The sequence below is a fragment of the Lynx rufus genome, unplaced genomic scaffold (genome assembly GCF_022079265.1).
Source record: "Lynx rufus isolate CCGP_SWC_20201006 ecotype Redwood Valley unplaced genomic scaffold, mLynRuf1.p SCAF_1, whole genome shotgun sequence".
In the NCBI taxonomy this organism is placed as follows: domain Eukaryota; kingdom Metazoa; phylum Chordata; class Mammalia; order Carnivora; family Felidae; genus Lynx; species Lynx rufus.
In genome coordinates this window covers 106,375,413-106,397,285 of record NW_025814823.1, presented here as the reverse complement: position 1 = coordinate 106,397,285, position 21,873 = coordinate 106,375,413, and the positions used below count along the sequence as shown (strand labels likewise).

General features: G+C 38.7%; 1 protein-coding gene across 1 annotated transcript in view; it reads right to left on the bottom strand.

Annotated features, from left to right (window-relative positions):
* Positions 1–21,873, bottom strand: part of SLC27A6 (solute carrier family 27 member 6) — a 75,447-nt gene that overhangs the window by 24,311 nt on the left and 29,263 nt on the right. The window contains exons 3-4 of the mRNA XM_047084176.1: positions 15,848–16,006; positions 14,404–14,528 (exon numbers count right to left, since the gene is read on the bottom strand). Of these exons, the coding sequence (XP_046940132.1) occupies positions 14,404–14,528; positions 15,848–16,006 (284 nt within the window). The remainder of the gene's footprint in view (positions 1–14,403; positions 14,529–15,847; positions 16,007–21,873) is intronic.

Below are 21,873 nucleotides of genomic sequence, written 5' to 3'. Positions count from 1 at the left end.
TTTTATATGGTACAACTCTTGGAAGCTTTTCAGGTCAGAGATGAGTTTGAGCAAGTATCATTATTTCTAAAATGTGTTGGCACACTCCAGAAAACAATAAGTAGGTGGTTTACAAACCAAATTTCATAGACTTTAACCTGTGTGGGCCACAGCTATAGAAGTTTACTAAATAAGGACATTCATTCAAAATAATTCAATTGGTAGAAAAATCAAGTTATCAAAACTAGGATAAGGCTTTTGTCTGAAAAGATCAAATGCCCTTATCTAACTCTCAAGGTATCTTTATTCTATCTACTTCAAGCAGAGCCTGAGGTAATGACTATATTAACCTGGCATCCACTGGCATGATGAACTGGGAGGTTGGTAGGGGTCAGGAAATGGAAAAAGGGGGTCAACAGAAAGGGAAATGTGAGAAAGAAAACATAATAAGGATTGGCAAAGGGAGCTTTAAAAAAGTGACCCTGGAATGTATGGAAATTGGAAGGTGGGTCTAAGAGTTGCTAATTATATTTGGTTTTGTATGTGTACGTTTTATAATTGCTCAGAAACTAGCCAGTACATCATCTAAAACACAACCAAAATTTCTCAACTCCCGCCTACAATTAAAAAAAAAAAATCCCCTTCTCTGTCCATAAATTCCTTCAAACCTTCTTTTTTTATTAATTTTTTCTAATGTTTATTTAATTTTGAGAGAGAGAGAGAGAGAATGCAAGCAGGGGAGGGGCAGAGAGAGAGGGAGACACAGAATCTGAAGCAGACTCCAGGCTCTGAGCTGTCAGCACAGACACCGATGTGGGGCTTGAACCGACAAACAGTGAAATCATGACCTGAGCAGAAGTCAGGTTCTGAACTGACTGAGCCACCCAGGCACCCCCCTTCAAACCTTGTTAGAACAAATTCCTATTTCTTCTAATTCTCCCTGAGGCAGGAGGTTACTACCTAAATATCTCTAGATATCTGAGCTGCATAGGGAATGGAATGAGGAAAGCATGCATAAATATAAGCACAATTAGATGAATGAAGGAATACATAACACTTACATATATACATGTGCAAGAGAAAGACACAGACTGGCAGAGAGAACAAGTAATGAGAGAGACAAAGTGATGGAGAGAGAGAGAATACATAAGGGACAAACAGAGATCCATGGAAAGCAGGAAAGACACAGAGTAAAAATGAAAGAAAGTGAGAGAGACCTACACAGAAGAAAGCAAGAGTGACACACAGAGCAAAGGACAGAGGGCAGGGGGAGGAAAGGGTGGGGAGAGAGATAAAGACAGAGAGAAAGGATAGAGTATAAATAAAAGAAAGGGACAAAGAGTGAAATAGAGATACAGAGAAACAAAAACACAGTCGGGGCACAAAGACAACAGTGCTTGCACACAAAGGGATGCGATCTCTCTCTCTCTCTCTCTCTCTCTCTCGCACACACACACACACAAACACTCACACACACATAGGCAGAAAGGTAGAAAGAAAAAGATAAACTAGATACAGAGAAACATATTCAAAGAGAGAGAGAAAGATGCACTCACAGAGACACAAAAATAGAGACACATGGTTGCCCAGAGAGACACAGGTACTGAGACATGCAGAAAGGGATACAAGCAAATAGAGAAACAAACAAGGAAAAACAAGTAAGGTAGAGACAGACAGAGAAAGGGGGCAAATACAGAAATCCAGAGGATGATGTTGGACAAAAAACAAAAGACATGTTTGCAGCCAAATCAGCAGAAGCAGAAAGAACAAGAATATGTTTGAGTCCCTGTGTCCAGGTTATTGTATTACCTCATTTTAATCACCATGATAACCCTATAAAATAAGATGTATTATCCCCATTTTGCACACTGGGATAATGAAGTTCAGGTCCAAGGTCATAGACATGAAATAAACAAGAGACAGAATTTGAACTCATGAAAATGAAAGCCCTGTGTGGGCAGGGCTGTTGCCTTTTCTCTCCTCTGCTGTGCTCCATTGACTAGGCCAGTGCCTGGTACATAAGAGATGTTTAAAACATATCTGTGGAAGGAAGAAAGAAAGAGAGGGAAAGCAAGTCAAAAAAGAAAGGAAGACAGGGAGGGAAGGAAGGAAAAAACAGGACAGAAAAAAACAGCTCAAGCCCCCCAACCCCGTACCCCCCAAAGCCCATGTTCTATTTTTCCCAACCTTTCCCCAGGATTTAGTAATAGGAAGCAATCAAAACACGGGTTTCCAATTCAGTAGTTAGTGCCTAAATATTTATGGACTTGCACACATGTAGAGTAAGCCATTTTAGAACACACACAAAGTATTCATTTTATCTCCAGCCATTTAAAATCCCATTTGAATTTTTGTTGAGAGAGAGAGAGTGAGAAAGAGAGAGTGTGCGAGTTGGAGAGGGGCAGAGAGAGAAGGAGAGAGAGAATCCCAAGTAGACTCTGCTCTGTCAGTGCAAAGTCGGACGCGGGGCTCGATCCCACAACCCTGGGATCATGACCTGAGCCGACCTCAAGAGTCAGACACTCAACCCACTTGAAATTTAAAAGTGAATCTGCTGGATGAATCAGACCTTTTAGGACAGAGATCCCAAGGTCTTGGATTTCAGGAGAGCACTTTTTTCATTTGCCTTTCAGTACCATGTATCCATTCCAACTTGGACGTACAATGCCCAACAGATGTGACCATACAGGACTCACATCAAGTGGAACCAAGGCTCTTGTTTCTTCAAAGTGCTCTTGGGGAGCTGTTTTTCCAGCAGCGTCTATTGGTTGAGCTGCTACAGGGCAGTCAGTGGTTGAACTACAGCAACCTCCTACTGAGTCATTTATTTATTTATTCAACTGCTGAAGTGGGCAGGCCTCTAACAATACCCTCCTAGAAACAAAGTCTTCTTCTTCCAGAACATGTGCTTAATCCTCCTCAGAAAATCTAAAACACACCCAAGCAAAATAGCCTCTTTATGTGCCTATGAAAAATGAAACTCTGGAGGTTCTGCTTAAACACAGGTAATTTGGCATCAACTATGATTTCTCGGGAAACAAAGAGCATCTGTTGATAGATGGAGACACAGAAAAGAAATAGAAATTGACAGTGAAAACAAAGGGGCAAATCCTTTCCGCCTTCAGTCCCAGATAACTAGCTGCTTAGTGCGTAAAAAAAAGTATGGTCTAATTCCTAAAGGATCATCTAAAATTTATAACAACACATGTTAGGGATTATGATTCTTCCATCTTGATTCTCTTCAATGTCAGACCTTTTTCCCAAAGCCCACTGATAATTATGCATGCATAATTGCATGTGTCACATCAACGCACTCCATATAATAGGAATGAACTACATTCCAACAGTTTGCTTCCTTCACAGCCACTCCAATATTATACCTTGAAAAAATAAAGGCAGTGAGCCACATGGGTATTACAGAATGGGTACAAGAGTAACACTAAATGCAAACACGCTGTCAGAGAATCCTGGGGCAAAGAATCCAGGCAAAAAAAAAAAAAAAAAAAAAACCCTGCAGCCTCTCTTTTACTGAAGGGGGAAAGGAATGGTGGGGGACAGAGTGGAGGCCTCTGTCGAGAAGGGACCAGAGAGTACTTGAAAGGAGAGACCTCTACTGCTAACTGGGTACGGGCTCCAGCACCCCATAAGCCTTTGCCTCCCCAGCGTGGGTTTGGGCAGGCCATAGTTTCCGAGATGCCAGGCCACAGTTCCACAAACTATTTGAAGGCATAAATAGTAGCTTGAAAAGACCTCTGTGATTTCAAGTGTTAAAGCAGAAATTTCTGCAGCCACATTGTGGGCTTATTTCACACTTATCTTTTAGATATAATATTAAGAGGGACTGCCATTTACAATCTGCTTCTGAACAGGTGTTTTCTAACCTGACAGCACTCGGGGTGGGGAACTCAGAGCAGGGGGAGAGTCCTGCTTTAGACCGGAGACATTTCAAAGTTGCCTTGTTTGAGAAAGAGTGGTTCCAAGAGTCTCTGCAAGACTTGCCTTGAACCTGAATTTTATTTCATCTAAGTACAAAAAGGGCTGTGTAAACATAGAGGGCAGGGTAGTCTTCTCTGGAAACCCAGAAAAAGGGTCACCTGAGCCACAACTACTGTGATTTATTAATGAAATGTTCTGAAAAGTGCAGGGGCCCATTACCAAGATTATTTCTGCTCTGAGCTGGATGCAGCAATGGTCTGACTTGCTCCAGGCAATGATGCAAACCTTTGATTTATCCAAACTACCTCTGAGTTCTGTCCTCAGGAACTTGACTTTCTGATTTTTATAAAAAAATCTTTAACCTTTTATTTTATTTATTTATTTTGAAAGACAGAGCTGAGCAGGGGACAGGCAGAGAGAGACAAAGACACAGAATCCAAAGCAGGATCCAGGCTCGGAGATGTTAGCACAGAGCCAGACGCGGGGCTCAAACCCACGAACTGTGAGATCGTGACCTGAGCCAAAGTCAGATGCTTAACCAACTGAGCCACCCAGGTGCCCCTTGACTTTCTGATTTTAACTGAGCTTACCATGCAGGGCTGGGACTAGTGAAAGATCGTGCTGGTCATGAGTACATGAGTATCCCAGCAATGAAGCTTCTTACATTGGTTACTTTATTTAAAAAATAATAATAATTCAACAGGGGAACCTGGGTGACTTAGTGGGTTAAGTGTCGGACATCAGCTGAGGTCATGATCTCACAGTTCAGGAGTCTGAGCCCCGGATCAGGCTCTGTGCTGACAGCTCAGAGCCTGGAGCCTGCTTCAGATCCTGTGCCCCTCTCTTTCTCTGTCCCTCACCCATGCGCACTTTGTCTCTCTTTCTCAAAAGTAAATAAACATTAAAAACAATTTAAAAATAACTCAACAAATTTTTACTGAGCACCTACTATACGTCAGGTACCATTGTGAGTATGGAGGATATAATTATAGATGAAAAAGATAAAGTCCCTGCTTTCCTGGAACCTATATAATAGGAGAAGGGAGGGATTAAGAGAGAATAAAGAACAAGTACATATAAAATCTATAACAGGATAATAAGTTCCATGAAGAAAAATAAAGCAGTAAACAAAGACTATGGGATAAACATTGTAATGGAGTCTGACTCCATTCTTGGTGTATGACTACTGCTAGCCTTCAAGCCCCAACACTCCCTTCTTCCCCCGCCTCACATCTGGGCAAGCAGGAGAGAAAGCCCAGCTTTCCTTCCCTTGGCAGCAACAGGAAGTTCAAAGCACACAAGCAGCCCCATCTGCACAAGACCACTCACCCTAGTGCCTCCTCCTCATCACGATAAAAGCCAAGCCCATCCCTTTCTCCTGCTTTCTGAAGCCATTTTTAAAACATGTTTATTTATGGTGAGACAGACAGAGAGGGTGAGTGGGGGAGGGGCAGAGAGAAAGGATCCAAAGTAGGCTCTGCACTGTCAGCACAGAGCCCCACGTGGGGCTCGAGATCATGACTTGAGCGGAAATCAACAGTTGGATGCTTAACTGACTGAGCCACCCAGGTATCCCTGAAGGCATTTTTGGATATGCTTGGGACCCTGCCCTGCTCTCCCCAGAAAGCCCCATTATGTAAGTAATAAACCTGTTCACATTCTCTTGGTGTGTGTATGGTATCATAATGTGGCCACCACACTACACATCAGTAGGACTGTGGTCAGAGAAGCTCTCTCTGGTGAGGGGGATTGGGATGGGCTAGGCAGTGAGTCTTGCAAATATTGAAGGAACATTCAAGGGGAGGGAACTGAGAGCCCCCTTTCATTGAAGGAAAAGCAAGCAGGGCAGCAAATGTGGTGGAGTGAACATGGAGAGAGTGCAGTGTGGCAGCGAATCGGGGGATGAGGGGACATCCCAGTAGCGGAAGCAGACCACATAGAGCTGTGTGGTCTGTGATAAGGGAACTGAGATTTTCTTCCAAGTGAACCATCAAAGGGATTTCCATAGTGGAGTAACACAACCTAACCTATATTTTAACAGAACCATTCCAACTGCTATGCAAGAACAGAATTTAAGGGGACAAGAGTGAAGTGAAGAAGAAGCCAGTGGTAAAATATCAGAAGGAACCAGAGCTGGCTCGGATGAGAGCAGCAGGGAGGTGTTAAACTGAGGTTTGGTTCTGGATGTATTTGAACGTCAAATCTGTAGGGTTTGCTCAAGGATTAGATGGGGTGTGAGGGAAAGAGAACTCCAAGGGAGATCCCAGGGTGTGTGTGGCTGAGGACTTGGAAGAATGGAGTTGTCATTAACTCGGAGAGTCAGGTTGGGGCAAGGAGAGCATGCCAGAGGAAGTGGTGAAAAGTTGGGCTTTGGCCAATTTTGAGATCAGGTGTCAGGAAGATTAAGGAAGATCCAGCAATGGAGACCATGTAAAGCTCTCAACTGGCATTCTTGAGCTTGGTCGATATGAGTCTAATCTAAACACATACACTGATAAAGGGCAATCTGAACCTATCACGCTGGAGACTAGCTCTTCAATTTAGGCATATTCCCTAAGGTAACAAAAACTATCTCCGGAAGCCTCTTCCAGGGCGTCCCTGGCCATTGTGATCAATCTGTTTCCATTTGAATTCCTGCACTTAACTCATTAACCCTTACATCAACTCTGGACATAACTGCTATTACACTCATTTTATAGATGAAAAAACTGGGGTGTTGGCTATTCAGAAAAGCAAGATAATTTGCTCAAGATCACAGAGCTTTTGAGACATGGAAGTTAGGCTTGAATTCCAAACTCCCTGATGCCAAAGGGCAAACAAATTAAATTACTTGCCTGATGTCACATGGTGAATTAATGGAAAGGTTGGAATTAGCCCCCTGACATGTTTACTCTAAATTTATTGTTATTTTTTTCCATTGGGAATAAAATGATCATTTGGAAAATTCTAGTCATTTATCACTTGCTGAAGATTCTTGTACTTGATCATTGCAGGGTAAAGATTGGCCATTTCTCACTTTGATTTTGTATGTTCATAGCAAGGAAGTCAGGAACATACTATTAAAGGAAGAAGCAACGTGAAAAATTGCAAATAAATGATAAAATAATCTTAGATATAACTTTAATACTTTAAATCGATTTGGACTGTAGGAAAACCTCACTCACATACCATATATACAGGAAAAATAGTATATAATCCAAGAGGAAACAGGCATCATATTTTCAGGATTTCTAATTTTATATTTTTGTTTTCAGTGTTTTTAGTTGTGAAAACACAATATTATAAAATTACTAATATGTTAATATTTTAAAGTTGTAGTTTAAAATTATGCTGTATTGAAACTGGCTTTTATAATTAAAGTGTGATTTTTATTGGTCATAGACCAATTATTTTCAACACTCACAAAAATTACTCTCATTTTACAATGACATATGCAGAAAACATTACCACATTCTGTTTAAAAATAAAATCCTTCCATTTGTATTGGGCTTCCCAGTTTAGATTTTTTCACATATATCTCATAACTGGATTATGTGAGGGACAAGTGAGGACAAGTAAGTACTGTCACCTATTTTAGATAAAGATGGCAAGTATGGCTCAAAGAGAAGTGACCAGCAGAAAGTCATACGACAAGAATTTGAAACTGAGGGGCACTGGGGTGGCTCAGTCTGTTAAGTGTCTGACTTTAGCTCAGGTCATGATCTCATAGTTCATGAGTTTCAGCCCCACTTTGGCCTCTGTGCAGTCAGCTCAGAGCCCAGATCCTGCTTCAGATTCTGTGTCTCCCTCTCTCTCTCTGCTCCTCCCCCATTCACGCTCTGTCCCTCTCTCTTTCTCTCAAAAATAAATAAACATTAAAAAATTTTTTTTAAAGTGGGCACCTGCATGGCTCTACAGTAGGTTAAGAGTCCGACTTCAGCTCAGGTCATGATCTCATGGTTCATGGGTTCAAGCCCCATGGCAGGCTCTGTGCTGACAGCTCAGAGCCTGGAGCCTGCTTCAGATTCTGTGTCTCCCTCTCTCTTTCTCTCTGTGCCCCTCCCCTGTTCATGCCCATGTGCGTGCTCTCTCTCTCTCAAAAATAAACAAACATTAAAAAAAATTTTTTTAAAAGAGTTTGAAATTGAACCTGTGTCTTTTGATTCCATAGTTAATGAACTATCTGATGACTTTATGCATAAAGTAAATTTCTTGGGAAATTTAATAAATAAGGGATATGTGTACTCTTAACGGAAATCATAGCATGAATGGTAAAAGCAGATAGACAGAAAAAAATGTGTATTTTATATGTATCACTACTAATGAAATATGAATCATTAAATTTTAAATTAGCAATTAAAAGCTTTTAATAATTTACACAGTCTAAAACATTCTCAAAATATTCATTAATTCCCTGCTAATTCTACTAGCATTTAGGGTGCTTGTAGTTATTTCTTATCCTAGTCCTTCTGAGGACTATATTTGTATATTTGTAGTTTCTAAGCAGAAAAGAAGGTTTTGGGAACCTGCCAACTTTTCTAAATGCTTTCATAGCTAGTATGAGAATATTAAACACACCTTTGATTTACTTAAGGAAAAGTGAGTTTTAAAAGAGAGATGATTTACTCAACCATATAATAATATGTTTCAAATATCTGGGAGAAACAAATAACAAAAAATGTATAAATATCTTAAAATGCCTAGGTCTTGGAGATAAAATCAATTGTTTTGAGTGTTCCAGAGAAGAAAATGGTGATGAAACTAAGGACATCTTAATAACAATTATAGTTCACATTAATTTAAAAATGTCATTCTTTAGAGGTTATTAAGTGTGATGAGAAATGTTTCCAGACCTTCACGCTTTGATAAACTACATCTTTTACAAGAGGTGGAATAAGGAAAACATGATGATAAAACATTTGAGGTTATGTAGAAACTAAGAACATGAAAACACGATGAAAGAACAAATGTTCTTAATATACCCATTAAGGTGCATTTATTCACCTACATCAACTCAGCATCATTTAGTATCTTCTAGTGGAATCGTATCCTTTGACACTGCTATATCTTCTTCATTCCCACCTCCTACCTAAACACGACAAGGAAAAAGCTTGTCTTGTCTGGTCTTAAAGCTTGGAAGAAATCATGGGCGTTCTTCAGGGAAAAGAGGGTGGGTAGTTTTTCAAATTGAAGTCTTAAAAAAATCTAACAGTGCCAATACTTGATCACTGTTACTCAACATTTTCGTTTTGTTACACTCAAAAAAGCCCAGCAATCGCTTAAAGGTTCCCCACAGGATTGTCCAAACACTGCTAGTGAAAAAACTCAGTAAAATTTATATGGCTTTTGATGAGCAATAATTAATAAATATTTATCAGTTATCCAGGTCCTGCAAAATATCTCTCTTTTCATAATGGGAATCAAGTGTAACCCATTTTGTCAAAGTTTTAATGCGCTTTAACCCAAGTATCTAGAATCCTAAAGATGCTTTCTAGCTGCCAGTGAATTTCTTGGCTTTTAAGAAAACAGAAGGAAGAGGGGCGCCTGGGTGGCTCAGTCGGTTGAGCGTCTGACTTCGGCTCAGGTCATGATCTCACAGTCTGTGAGTTCAAGCCCTGCGTCGGGTTCTATGCTGACAGCTCAGAGCCTGGAGCCTGCTTCGGATTCTGTGTCTCCCTCTCTCTCTGCCCCTCCCCCGCTCATACTCTGTCTCTCTCTCTCTGTCAAAAATAAATATCACTAAAAAAAAAAAAGAAAAGAAAACAGAAGGAAGAAAAGGGATGTAACTTATGATGTATACATTAGAATACATATACCAAAATACATATACTAGAAAGTATAGGTAGGCTATGCCTTTAGAATGTGAAAACATAGGTGTTTTACATGGAGACAAACTACATTGCCCAAATGATAAACCATAACAATAACTTGGAAAAAAAAGCATTTCATATGTGCACCATAACATAGGTCTTTGTTTTGCTAATTATATCCTGCCCCCTGTATGCTTTGGGCTCCAGATTCCCACATCCAACTGTATATTCCACTTCTTTACCTTGATGCCTCATGAACAGACCAAAATTAGCAGATACAAAAGGAATTTCATTTTAATTTCTCAAATCTTGATTTTCCTCATCTCTGCAAATGGCTCCCAATTTACCTATTTCCACCAGAAACCTGAAACTCATCATTGATTTTTTACTTCACTCCCTACCCCTGAATTAACAAATCTTATTATCATTCCCTCAAATAGGTCCCAAATCAGTATAGTTTTTTCAGTTAGCCTTCATGTTTTTCCAAATGCTCTGATGGGAATGACATGCAAATTTCTCCTTCACGTAGACTGAGCCCTTCAAGATCTGGTCTGTCAGTGGCCTGGCCAAAACTTCCTTCTCTTTAAATACTCAGACTGTGTCCTTTATTTTATTTTGCTTTGTTGTGACTGCAACCCCCCAGCTTTTCCATGGCTGGATCCCACTTGCCATCCCAATTCCTCAGCTCATAGGTCACCATTTCAGGGAAGCCTTCCCAGACCCCTCAACCTAATTAGCAAAGTCTCACCCTCACTACCCATCATCCTCCACCGCCTCACCCTCTTTTTCTTCATCACACTTGTCATTGTCTGTAATGAATTTCCTTCATGTGTTGGCTGGTTTATTTTCTCTCTCCCCAAGCTAGAGTGTGAGATCCATGAGAAAAGGAGTCCTGTTTGTCTTGGGTGCCCCCGTATATGGAAACCTGCAATATTATCTGAATGAATGAGTGAGTGACAGATATGATCCTATCCCTAGAGAAGGCTGCCTGCTGTCTTAGGCAGAATTTATTTAAATAAGATGAAATGCAGCAGGAATTCCCCCAAACGATCAGTGATATGCAGCACTCCCCCGTGTTCCTCACCAAGCAATATTAAATGCAGCATTACTGGTACGAAACCAAAGAAGTAGGTCCAGTCAGAAGTTGTATGATGGCACTTTGGTAACGCAGAAAATGTGGAGGATGGATGTGAGGAAGAGCTGCTTTCCTACTCTCCAAGGAAAAGAATAATTACTCCATCCCTCTGAGTAAGAAGGGCCAGAACCTTGGCTGTTTTAAAAGGGCAGTGCTGCTGCCAGAAGTTTGAGGCATATCCAATGTGTACGCCACAGGAACTTTTGTAATTGGACTTTTGAAATGGAGAAAAAAGACAGGGTTTAGGGGGTGGATAAATGCTTCCATCCAGGGAAAGCCAAGTCCAGGGTGTTTTTATGCAACTAAATAAAACCACATACAGCTTTGGGCAAAGCTGTATTTATTTTCCTCTCCCCTCCTCCATTTGCCTTCAGGTAATTGCTTTAAGATTATTTCACACATACTAACTTTTCCCCCAAAGAACTTTAGTTAAGAATTAAAATATATAGGAATTCTGCTTTTAAACACTCGACTCAGGTGGTGAATTCTACCTACAGGTAAATCTCCTTTGGAATATATCACTTACCCTTGGATGGACAACAAATCCGGGTGTATTTGTAGAATAGGTGATTTTGCTTTCTTTTCTTTAAGGATTTATTTTAAACAAGTGTCTAGGAGGCTTCAAACCACGGTTTATGAGACATACACTTTTAACTCCCTGAGGGTATGGACCCTATCATCTGTTCACTGTCTGGCTGTACCAGAACTCAATGCTATGCTCACAGAAGACATGGCCCCTTCTCTGCAGAAGCAATTCACTGAAAAGAATAAATACTGGACAGGGGGGAAAAAAAAAAAAGACCTCCTTAAAAGTGTAAGATGTCATAACAGAATGACTTTCTTCTTTTCCTGATCTTTAATGCCAAGAACTGTTTGTTCTCCTTCTGTGTGAAATCAGCAAAAGTGATTAGGTAATACAATGCATCTCTGCTTAAGAAAATTATTAAGTTTCTGTCTCTCTCTCTCAAAAATAAAATAAACATTAAAAAAGTTATTAAGTTTTCCTTTGGGCAAAGCTATTTTTATTTCTTTCTCTTCTCCACTTCCTTCAGGTGAATGCTTAGAGAATATTTCACAAACACTATCTTTTCTTCTAAGGACTTGAGTTAAGAATTAAAATATTTAACTAGCTAAAAGAAATCGAGTGCTCTACTTTCAATTCTCGGTTCTCTCAAATTCTCTGCAGCTATAGCATTTTCTCAAAATTAGTGCATTAGAAATTCAGAGAGGTGAAAATGATATTTCATTTTATAAAAAAAATCAAAGGAAAACACTCTGAAAAAAGATTTTTAGTGAACATGACAAACTATTAATACCTTTATTATAGGAAATGATAGCTCAAACAGGTAAGAGAAAATATTATGTGCTAAAGACATAAATGAGTAAAAGGCTCAGAAGAGACATTTTCAGGTGAAAAAAGACAGAAAATTATTCCACCTTGCCAGTAATCTTAACAGAAAATTTAAAAACATGTTTGTTTCTAGTCTTTAATTATAAATAAAATTATAGTTTTCCCATTAAAAAAACAAGACATTCTTTGTGCGAACGAAATATTATTAAGAAGCCCAACCAAATTGAGTTTCATCCATCATATCTGAAAGGGTGGATCTTGAAGATTGGTCTATTTTCCCTGTTCACCTCCTTCAGGGACTTCTGAGGAACCTTGAAGGAGGTGCTGGTTCCCCATGAAGCATAATTAGAAAACCATATTTTTAATATCACACAGTACTGATAAGAGACCGTACAATATGCATCCTCCCACAATGGTCGATGAGACTCTAAATCACGTTAACCATTTCAAACAGCAATTTGGAAATATGCCATAAAAATCACCAAAATATCCACGTCCTTTGTCAGCCTTCACTTCTGAGCCCCTATACTGGTGATCTTGCATAAAGATACTAATGGCAGCATTATTTAATACAGTAAAATGTTAGAAAAAATTGCATGTGTTCAACCATTCAGTACATACTTAAAGAGAAAAAAGTCTTGCAAAAAGCTAATGTTGTTACTGAAGGATAAGGAGGAAAAGGAATGGATAGGGGCACAGTTTAGAAAGTTCATGAAGAAGTACCTAATCTATCTTTTACTGAAGGTGGCTCCTATTTTACTGGAGGGCATTAATTCCCTAAATTATCTTAGTCCAGATACCACATTACCAAAGAACACCATGAAAACTAGAAGAGAAAATATGTCAGGCTGTGGCATTATACTTAATTGTTCTACCAGGTCTTTTCAGAAGACCACAACACCGACATTGGCAAAGCCTCCCGAAGAGAACAAAGGTCAAAAAAGTCTAGAACATGTCTCTGAGACTCTCTGTCTTAGCGATAGATCGAGGGAATTTGTAGCTAACTGAAGCACTCCTGACCAAGGAAAGAACAAGGATGGCTTCTGGCCACAACAGGGGTGGGGGGGGGTGTGGGTCGGGAACTAGACGGGAGGTCTCTACATGGTAAACTATGAGCTTAAAGTGAATGAGAGCATTTTATAAATAAGGTTATCCAGTTTCACATTCTTTTTGTGTTTTTCTGCCCTGTGTAATCCCATATCTTCAACAAAGTCTTATTTAAATGCTTCCAGCCTAGTCTCAGCTGTGCTGTGGGTAAAGGAAGGATTACATGTCCATATTTTAGCCAGCCAGAGAAGACATCTGGCCCACCATCCATGCCTTAAGCTGGCATGATGATGGCAAAAGTGATGAGAAATGAACAAAGAAGTTTAGCAAGGGTCAAGGGCAGGTCATCAATTCTGCTGCCCGTCCTACACAGGGGGCATTGTCTATCACCATTATTCATGGGGCTGGTGGAGATTTGATTACAGAAGCTGACTTCTTTATAGCCTCAAGAATGTTTAGAAAACCAGACAGTTAAAAAATAAGCACCTTGAAATATAAATGAGATCAGGAAAAGGAAAATAACCTCTGAGGCAAAAAAGCAAACAAACTAATAAAGACAAACTTCAGGCTCTTGCAACTCTCTCTGCTTGTCTATTTTCAGAAAGGGGCAATTTGTCAATTGTCTGTGGAAATGATTGGTTTAGGTGGGCAGACAAACATACATCAAAGCAAAATTTCTTTTTAAGTTGAAATCAAAACCAAACAGAAAGATATACTAATATAATCACATATTCAAAAGAAAAGAAATAGAAAACAAGTCTAATCCATGTCATTACTTTTGTTTTGTTTTTTCAAAGAACAGCATTTTAAAAGATTCTCTAATTCAACCTTGTAATAACTGCTTTCTGTGTGCATCATCTAATGTCATAATCAGATGTGTGCTGTGTTTACAGAAATTTTCATCAGTCTAAACACCAAGTGGACTGGATTGTGGGTCTGTCCTATCCTGCCACCATAGAGAGCACATTAGTACAATCCTGCCTAGCTCTCCTTTTATTTTTTCTGACTTGTTTTACACTCATTTCATCTTGGGGTATTGCAAACATCTGTCAGTCAGTCAAACTATGCTCTGGAAGAAGTAGAATATACACGAACAAAAATTAATTTTCTCCCCATGCTTTTTCTTTCTGAAATTACTTTTCCTTTCTGGTAATGATTATTCTTACCTTAGGTTGTTTGCAAAGATAGTGACAGAGTTCTCCAATATACTGAAACACAGTCACATTGTACTTTCTACAGTCATTCCAAAAGTGACTTGCTGAGAATTTCTTCTTTAATACACAAGTAGCTCCTATGAGAAAAGGCAAACAAAACAAAACACAACAAAACACAACAACAACAACAACAAAAGGCACTAAGGGAAATATTTGAGGGCAGAATGAACAGAAAACTAAAATGATGTTGCCCTGTCTGGTGCACTTGTATTCAATTTCAAGACTTTTATAATCTATCAGTGGCCATTTATATCAAGCTCATTTGAAAACATTAATCTTACAGTCCAATAAACTTTTTAAAAATTCATGTTACAATTCTGTATTTTGACTACAAATATATTCTTTTTGGGATGAAAGAAGCAATCAAAATGCTTAGGGAGTTGCAAGCGTTAGAGGATGACTACCAATAAGGGTTAGTCTTCTCCACAGGGATCAACAATATTCATTTACTTTTGACCTTGAATATGTACATCTTATTTACTTTTAAAACCTTAAAGGAGCCTTAGTATTTCCAAGGTTGAGAGTTAGTAAGGTAGAATTGGTAACACGGTACCAAAAACAAGTTCACTGATGGCTGCAGAATTTAACTGTAACGACCTGATTTTCACAACAATGTAAACCATATGACTTTTTTCCAAGGAAAATGCTAATGTCTTGACCCTCATCTTTATTTATTTTGGACACTGATCATAGTCTAAATATGCTCCTCCATAAAGTTACTTTATTGTAGTTCAAACATATACACTGTGACATATAAACACACACATAACTATAGTTAAGTACTATTTCAGGGCCAGACACATAATCTGAGCATGTTTATGAATGAAATCTACTGAGTCACAAATTCTACCAACTGAGTTACTGGATGCCCGGGTACCTTGTCTTCAAAGACAGGCTCAACAATTCCTTCTATACACTTACCTTTGCACTGTGCATTTGCCACTCTTCCCTTCAAGGGGTAGGGTCTATTTCCCCACCTCTCAAATCTTGAATCTGGACTGGCTTTGATCATCAAAATACAGGTGAAATTATCTAAGTGATTTCTGAGGGTAAGCCTTTAAAGCCATGCAGCTTCCACATTCACCCTTGTGGAAGGCTCCTAGTACCATCTAAGGAGGCCAGGGTAGATCATCCAAGGATGAGTGACCGCATGGAGACGGAAGCCCACTCAACAGTCAGCTCCAACCACAAGGCCAAATTTCCAAGGCACTGGTCTTTCCAGTTTCAGGAATATAACACTATGCCATGAAATTATGTCCTTTTAATAAACGTACTGTTTTAATTATATAATAAGCACACAATCACTCTGAATTCTACTGATAGAGTTTCAAACTTTAACACAAGTTACAATTAATAGGCATTTTGAAAACTTACCAGACATAAAATAAAAACTTACCTAACTCAATACATCCACCAATTCCCAGAAGAGCTCCTGAACTATGATACAGGGGAAGGGTTATATAAATGATGTCATTAGCAGTACAACCAAAAGCCCACAAGCCAGCAGAGCCCTTTAAAGTCTGCATCTGAGTGATCACAGCTGCTTTTGGTAGCCCTGGAAGACAAGAAAAGAAATATATGTAACAGAAAGTTTATGCTGGTATCAACTACAGTGGCAACTGAGACAAAATACATCAAAATATTACATGTGCTTTATAGGGACCATGCAAATGTGAACTGCCACTGTACTTAGTTCCTAGAATCTTGGATCTACCCAGAAGAATCAAAACTCAAATTATATAGAGTTTGGGATGCCATAAACTTCAAAGAGCCACAGCTGCTACAACAATGACAAAAATGTCCCAAATCCGAAAATGTACACCCAAAATGAGGCAAATCACAACATAAATCTAAATTATACTTAAAATAGAAATTTTCTAGTGAGCAATTCTAATTCCAAGATTCTGTCTCAAGAACCAGTAGTTTTATCATGTTTCATATGTCCTGAATTAAGATCATTATAGAATATCAGATTCAGTAATACATAATGTTGAAACAGTTCTAAACATTCATGAGCCAAACATCGATCACTTTCTTTTTCCCTTCCAGTCTTCTTCTATGTACAATGGGTTTCTTAAAAACATTTGTAGTTGTGATTAATATATAAAACGTTTTGCTTACTTTTTTTTATTTTCCATATCGTTATAGTCTTTTGGATTACAATGCCAGCATAATAAATTCATCCAGTTAGTATATAATGTAATATGAAATTGGCTTATTTGAGATTGACTATCAGCAATTTCATGTTTCAACATACAGTTCCTTAGCATGGGACACAACTTGTTTTCACAATGATAAGTACCCTCTCTTAAATTCATTTGTTAGATTAAATGCTACTTTAGTCCTATTTTGTGTCACTTCAAAGAGTTCTATTATTTTTGGAATGTCTTCACTCAGAGGGTCCCAGCCCAAATCTACCTCACCAATAAAGTTACTTCACTTCACAAAACGCAACGGTGACAAGGAGTATCATTTGTTGTTCCAGAGATGCAAGTGGAAACCAACGTCAGAAAAGCCACAGGAATAAGCAAATAACAGGATTTAAAGTGAAGAGCAGCAGATAGTAGAGCCAGAAGTACAGCCTTTTTCTCTACCCCACATACTGATACAGTCCTACTCACTATCTGTCAAAGGCAGGTCACTAATGTCAGTGGCTCTACAAACTTACTGCTGCACCTAGGTGGACTTGATTTCCCACTTCTAGAAATGGAGTCCTAAATTTCACAATGTGTTTCCCAAACGGAAGTACTTCCTTATTATTTTCAGCTTGCCTTGAAGTCTTATACTAAAATATACCCCTACAGTGATGTCAGCTGCGAGGCTGTGTGAGTCAGTCCTTGTTTCTCTTCCCTCTGATATACAACTAAGGGGACATGGATAACTATCTCCCTCCAAAAGTGCCGCGGCATAGCTCACGAAGGCACCCAGAGATCCATCCACTGGTGGATACGATCATGGCTGAACTGGACCCCAGAGGCAATGACAGAGAGAGGGAAGTGGCACTGGAGCCGTGGAGGCAGAGAATGAGGTAGCTGGCCAAAGAGCAGGCCAGCATGACCCTTGTGGCGGAGGAGATCCAAGGTGAAGGTGAATGAGTGGTGAATTGGCCTCGCCACATGTGCTGCCGCTGGAAGGACCAGTTGCTCTCTCTCAGGAGTGACCACAGTGACTGAGGGGAGGGAAAGGAAAGTCAAAGAGGCAGACAAAGAGAAGTGAAGCAAAGGGACTCCTACTGGTTGCCCCAGGACTCAAGAGGACCACCCATAGATCTCTATGACACCCTTCCTCCCAACGCTTGATGATTCCCCCTACAAGGGCAGAGGCACACCCAAAGCCCCAAGCGCTAAGTAGACCCCCAGGCCCCCACCACTCTGCCTTTTTTAAGTGCTGCCAGCTCCAGAAAGAGAAACCAAGAACTGGTGCTATAGCGCCACCTTCTGGAAAACAAAAGGAAGGCTCCTAACTACCTTTGTTTTCAACTGTTTGTATCAAAGAAAACAAAACCTTGCCTGGGAGACCTGGCTGACTCAGTAGATGGAGACCCTTGATCTCTGGTATGTGGCTTGGAGCCCCACATTGGTGTAAAGCATTACTTAAAATATTTACCAAAAAACCCACCTTGCCTATGTAAGAAAAGTGTTTGCCACTTTAAATACGGTGCCAGAGGCACTTTTCATCAAACATCGAGAAAAATCAGGGTAATACAGTATAACAAAAAGAAAATGACAATATTTCATGAACAGAACCTCAAAATATGGAATAATGGAATCTAACTGGTATGGAATTTAAAATATCTATCATGAAGAAGTTCAATGACCTACAAGAAAACTCAGAAAGACGATATGATGATCTCAGGGATAAAATTAATGAATAGGAGTACTTTACCAGTTCTGGAGCTGAAGAATTCAATATATGAGATGAAAGATGCATTAGAATTCACTGGAAATAGACCAGATCATATGGAAGAGAATATTAACTAGGTGGAAGATAAAAGTATAGAGATGATTCAGGTGTAAGAGTAGATAAAAAGTAAGATTTTTAAAAAGTGAAGAAAACCTATGAGAACTATCTGATTCCATTAGAAAAGCCAACACAAGAATAATGGGTACCCCAGAAGGAGATGAGAGGGAGAAGGGGGCAGAATGAATATTTAAAGAAATAATAGCTGAGAACTTACCATACCTGGGGAAGGAACTGGGTATATACAAGTCCATGAAGCTAATAGAATACCTTAGTATTTCAATGCAAAAGATCTTTTCCAAGACACATTATATTAACCTGTCAAAAGCCAATGATAATGAAAGAATGATAAAGGTAGCCAGGGGGAAAAAAAGACAACAGTCTACAACGGTACCCCCATTAGGCTATCATCAGATTTCTCAGCAAAAATTCTACAGGCCAGGAAAGAATGGAATGTAATATTCAAATATTGGAAGATATTGGAAGATAAAAACTGCCAGCCAACAATAATCCATCTGGCAAAGTTCTTTCAGAAATGAAGCAGAAATAAAGGCTTTCCCAAACAAAACTGAGGGAGTTCACCACCACACGAAATATTGAAAGGAGCTCTCTGAGCTGAAACAAAAAGACAAAAATACACAAAACTCTGATTAAGTCGCTAAGTAGTCAGAACTAGAATACTGTAACTCTTTTTTATAATATTATAATAAACTCCTAATTATAACATAAAGGATAAAGGAAAATAGCATTAAAATTAGCTCCTGGGGCGCCTGGGTGGCTCGGTCGGTTAAGCATCCGACTTCAGCTCAGGTCATAATCTCGCAGTTGGTGGGTTCGAGTCCTGCATCCGGCTCTGTGCTGATGCCTCAGAGCCTGGAGCCTGATTTCGATTCTGTGTCTCCCTCTCTCTCTACCCGTACTGTGCTCACTCTTTCTCTCTCTCAAAAATAAACATTAAAAAAATAATAATAACTAGCTACTACAACTTGGTAATAAAATCACAGCATAAAAAAGAGATAACTTATGACATCAAAAATATAAAAGGGTAAGAATAAAAAGACAGAAACTTTATAGGTGAATGAAGATAAATCGCTATCAGCAGAATAAGAACTATTTTATCTAAGATATTTTATGTAAATGCTTGGTAACCACAAAGCAAAAATCTAGAGCAGAGACATTAAGCATAAAAAGGGGGGACTGAGCAAACCAGCATGGAAAACCACCAACTTCCAAAGAAAGACATAAAGGGAAGGGAAATGAAACAATGGGAACACAAAATACCCAGAAGTCAAAAGATAAAATGACTGTAGTAAATCTTTGCATATCAATAATCACCCTGAATGTAAACAGATTGTACTCATAAGTCAAAAGGCACAGTGTGGCTGCATAGGTTAAAACAAACAAGACTCAACTATATGCTGCCTATAGGAGACTATTTCAGCTCTAAAGACACACATAGGTTCATAATCAAAGGATGAAAGATGATATTCCAAGCAAATGGAAATGAAAGGGTGGCAGGCATAGCAATATTTATATAACAAAACAGACTTCAAGCTAAATGAGTAATAAGAGAGAAAAGGTCATTATACAGTAAGGGGTCAATACAGCAAGAAGATACGATGATTGTCATTATATGTTCTCCACACCTGAGCATCAAAATGTATTAAGCAACTAATAACAGATCTTAAGGGAGAAATAGACAATATAATAATTGTAGGGGACTTCACATTTGATCTTAACCAAAAGACCAAGAAGCAATTGTAGGGGACTTCAATACCCCACTATCAACAATAGGTAGATCATTCAGTAAGAAAATCAACAGGGAAACACTGGAATTGAACCACATTTTAGAACAAATGGGCCTAATAGATATAAACAGAACATTCCATCCAGCAGCAGCAAAATACATATTCTTCTCAAATGCAATGCAAAAGTCTCCAGGGTAGATCACAAAACAGATCTTAGCAAATTTAAGAAGAATGAAATCATACCAATTATCTTCTCTGACCAGAATGGTATGAAACTGGAAATCTGCAACAAGGGAAAATGAAATCTACAAATGGTGGAGGCTAAACAACACACTTCTAAACATCCATTGAGTCAAAGAAGAAATCAAAAGGGAAATAAAAAATGTATCTCAAAACCAAAGAAAAGAAAACACAACATAACAAATATTGTGGGATGCAGCAATAGCAGTTCTTAGAAGAAAGTTTATAGCTATAAATACCTACATTAAGTAATTAGAAAGGTCTCAAGTAACCTAACTTTATACCTCAAGGAGCTAGTAAAAGGAAAAATTAAGCCCAAAGTTAGCAGAAGGAAGGAAATAATGAGGATCAGAGAAATACAAACCAAAATAAACAATAAAAAAAAATCAACAAAACTAAAAGCTAGTTCTTTAAAAAGTTCAACAAAATTGGTAGACTAGAGAAGAGAGAAGAATCAAATAAATAAAATTAGAAACAAAAGAGAAGACATTACAACTGACACTACAGAAATAAAAAGGATCATGAGAGACTAATATGAACAATTATATGCCAACAAATTACATAACATAGAAGCGATGGATACATTGCTAGAAGCACACAACGTACCAAGACTCAATCAGGAAGAAATAGGAAATCGTAACAGATCAATAATGAGTAAAAAGACTGAGTATAAAAAAACCAAAAACTCCCCAAAGTGAAATCTCCAGGACCAGCTCCTTCACTGGAGACTTCTACCAAACATTTGAAGAAAATACTGACAAGGAAGCAACACTTCCAAATGCACTGTACAAGATCAGCATTACTTTGATACCAAAACCAGATAAAAATACAAGAAAAAAAAATAGTAACCAATATCCCTGATTAAAACAGATGCAACAATTCTCAATATTAGCAAATCAAATTCTAGAACACATTAAAAGCATGATACACCATGACCAAGTGGGATTTATCCCTGGGATCCAAGGATGATTCAACATAGGCAAATCAATAAATATAACACATCACATCAATCAGATGAAACCTAAAAAATCACATGATCATTTCAAGAGACCTAGAAGAAAAGCATTTGATAATAAACATCCTCTTTTAATAAAAACCTTTAACGGACTGTGTATTGAAGGAATATACCTCAACATAATAAAGGCCATATATGACAGTCTGACAGTTCAACAGAGAGAAACTGAAAACACTCCTAATAAGATCAAGGACAAGGCAAAGGATGCCTACTATTATAATTCCTATTTAATATATTACTGGAAATCCTAGCAAGAGCAATTAGGCAAGGTAAAGAAACAAATGTTCTCCAAATAGGAAAGAAAGAAGTAAAACTGTGATTATTTGCTGATGATATTATCCTATATAGAGAGAAAATCCCAAAGAATTAGGCAAAAGACTATTGGAATTGATCAACAGTTTCAGTGAAAGGTCAGGACACAAAATCAACATATAGAAATTAATTGTGTTCCTTTACACT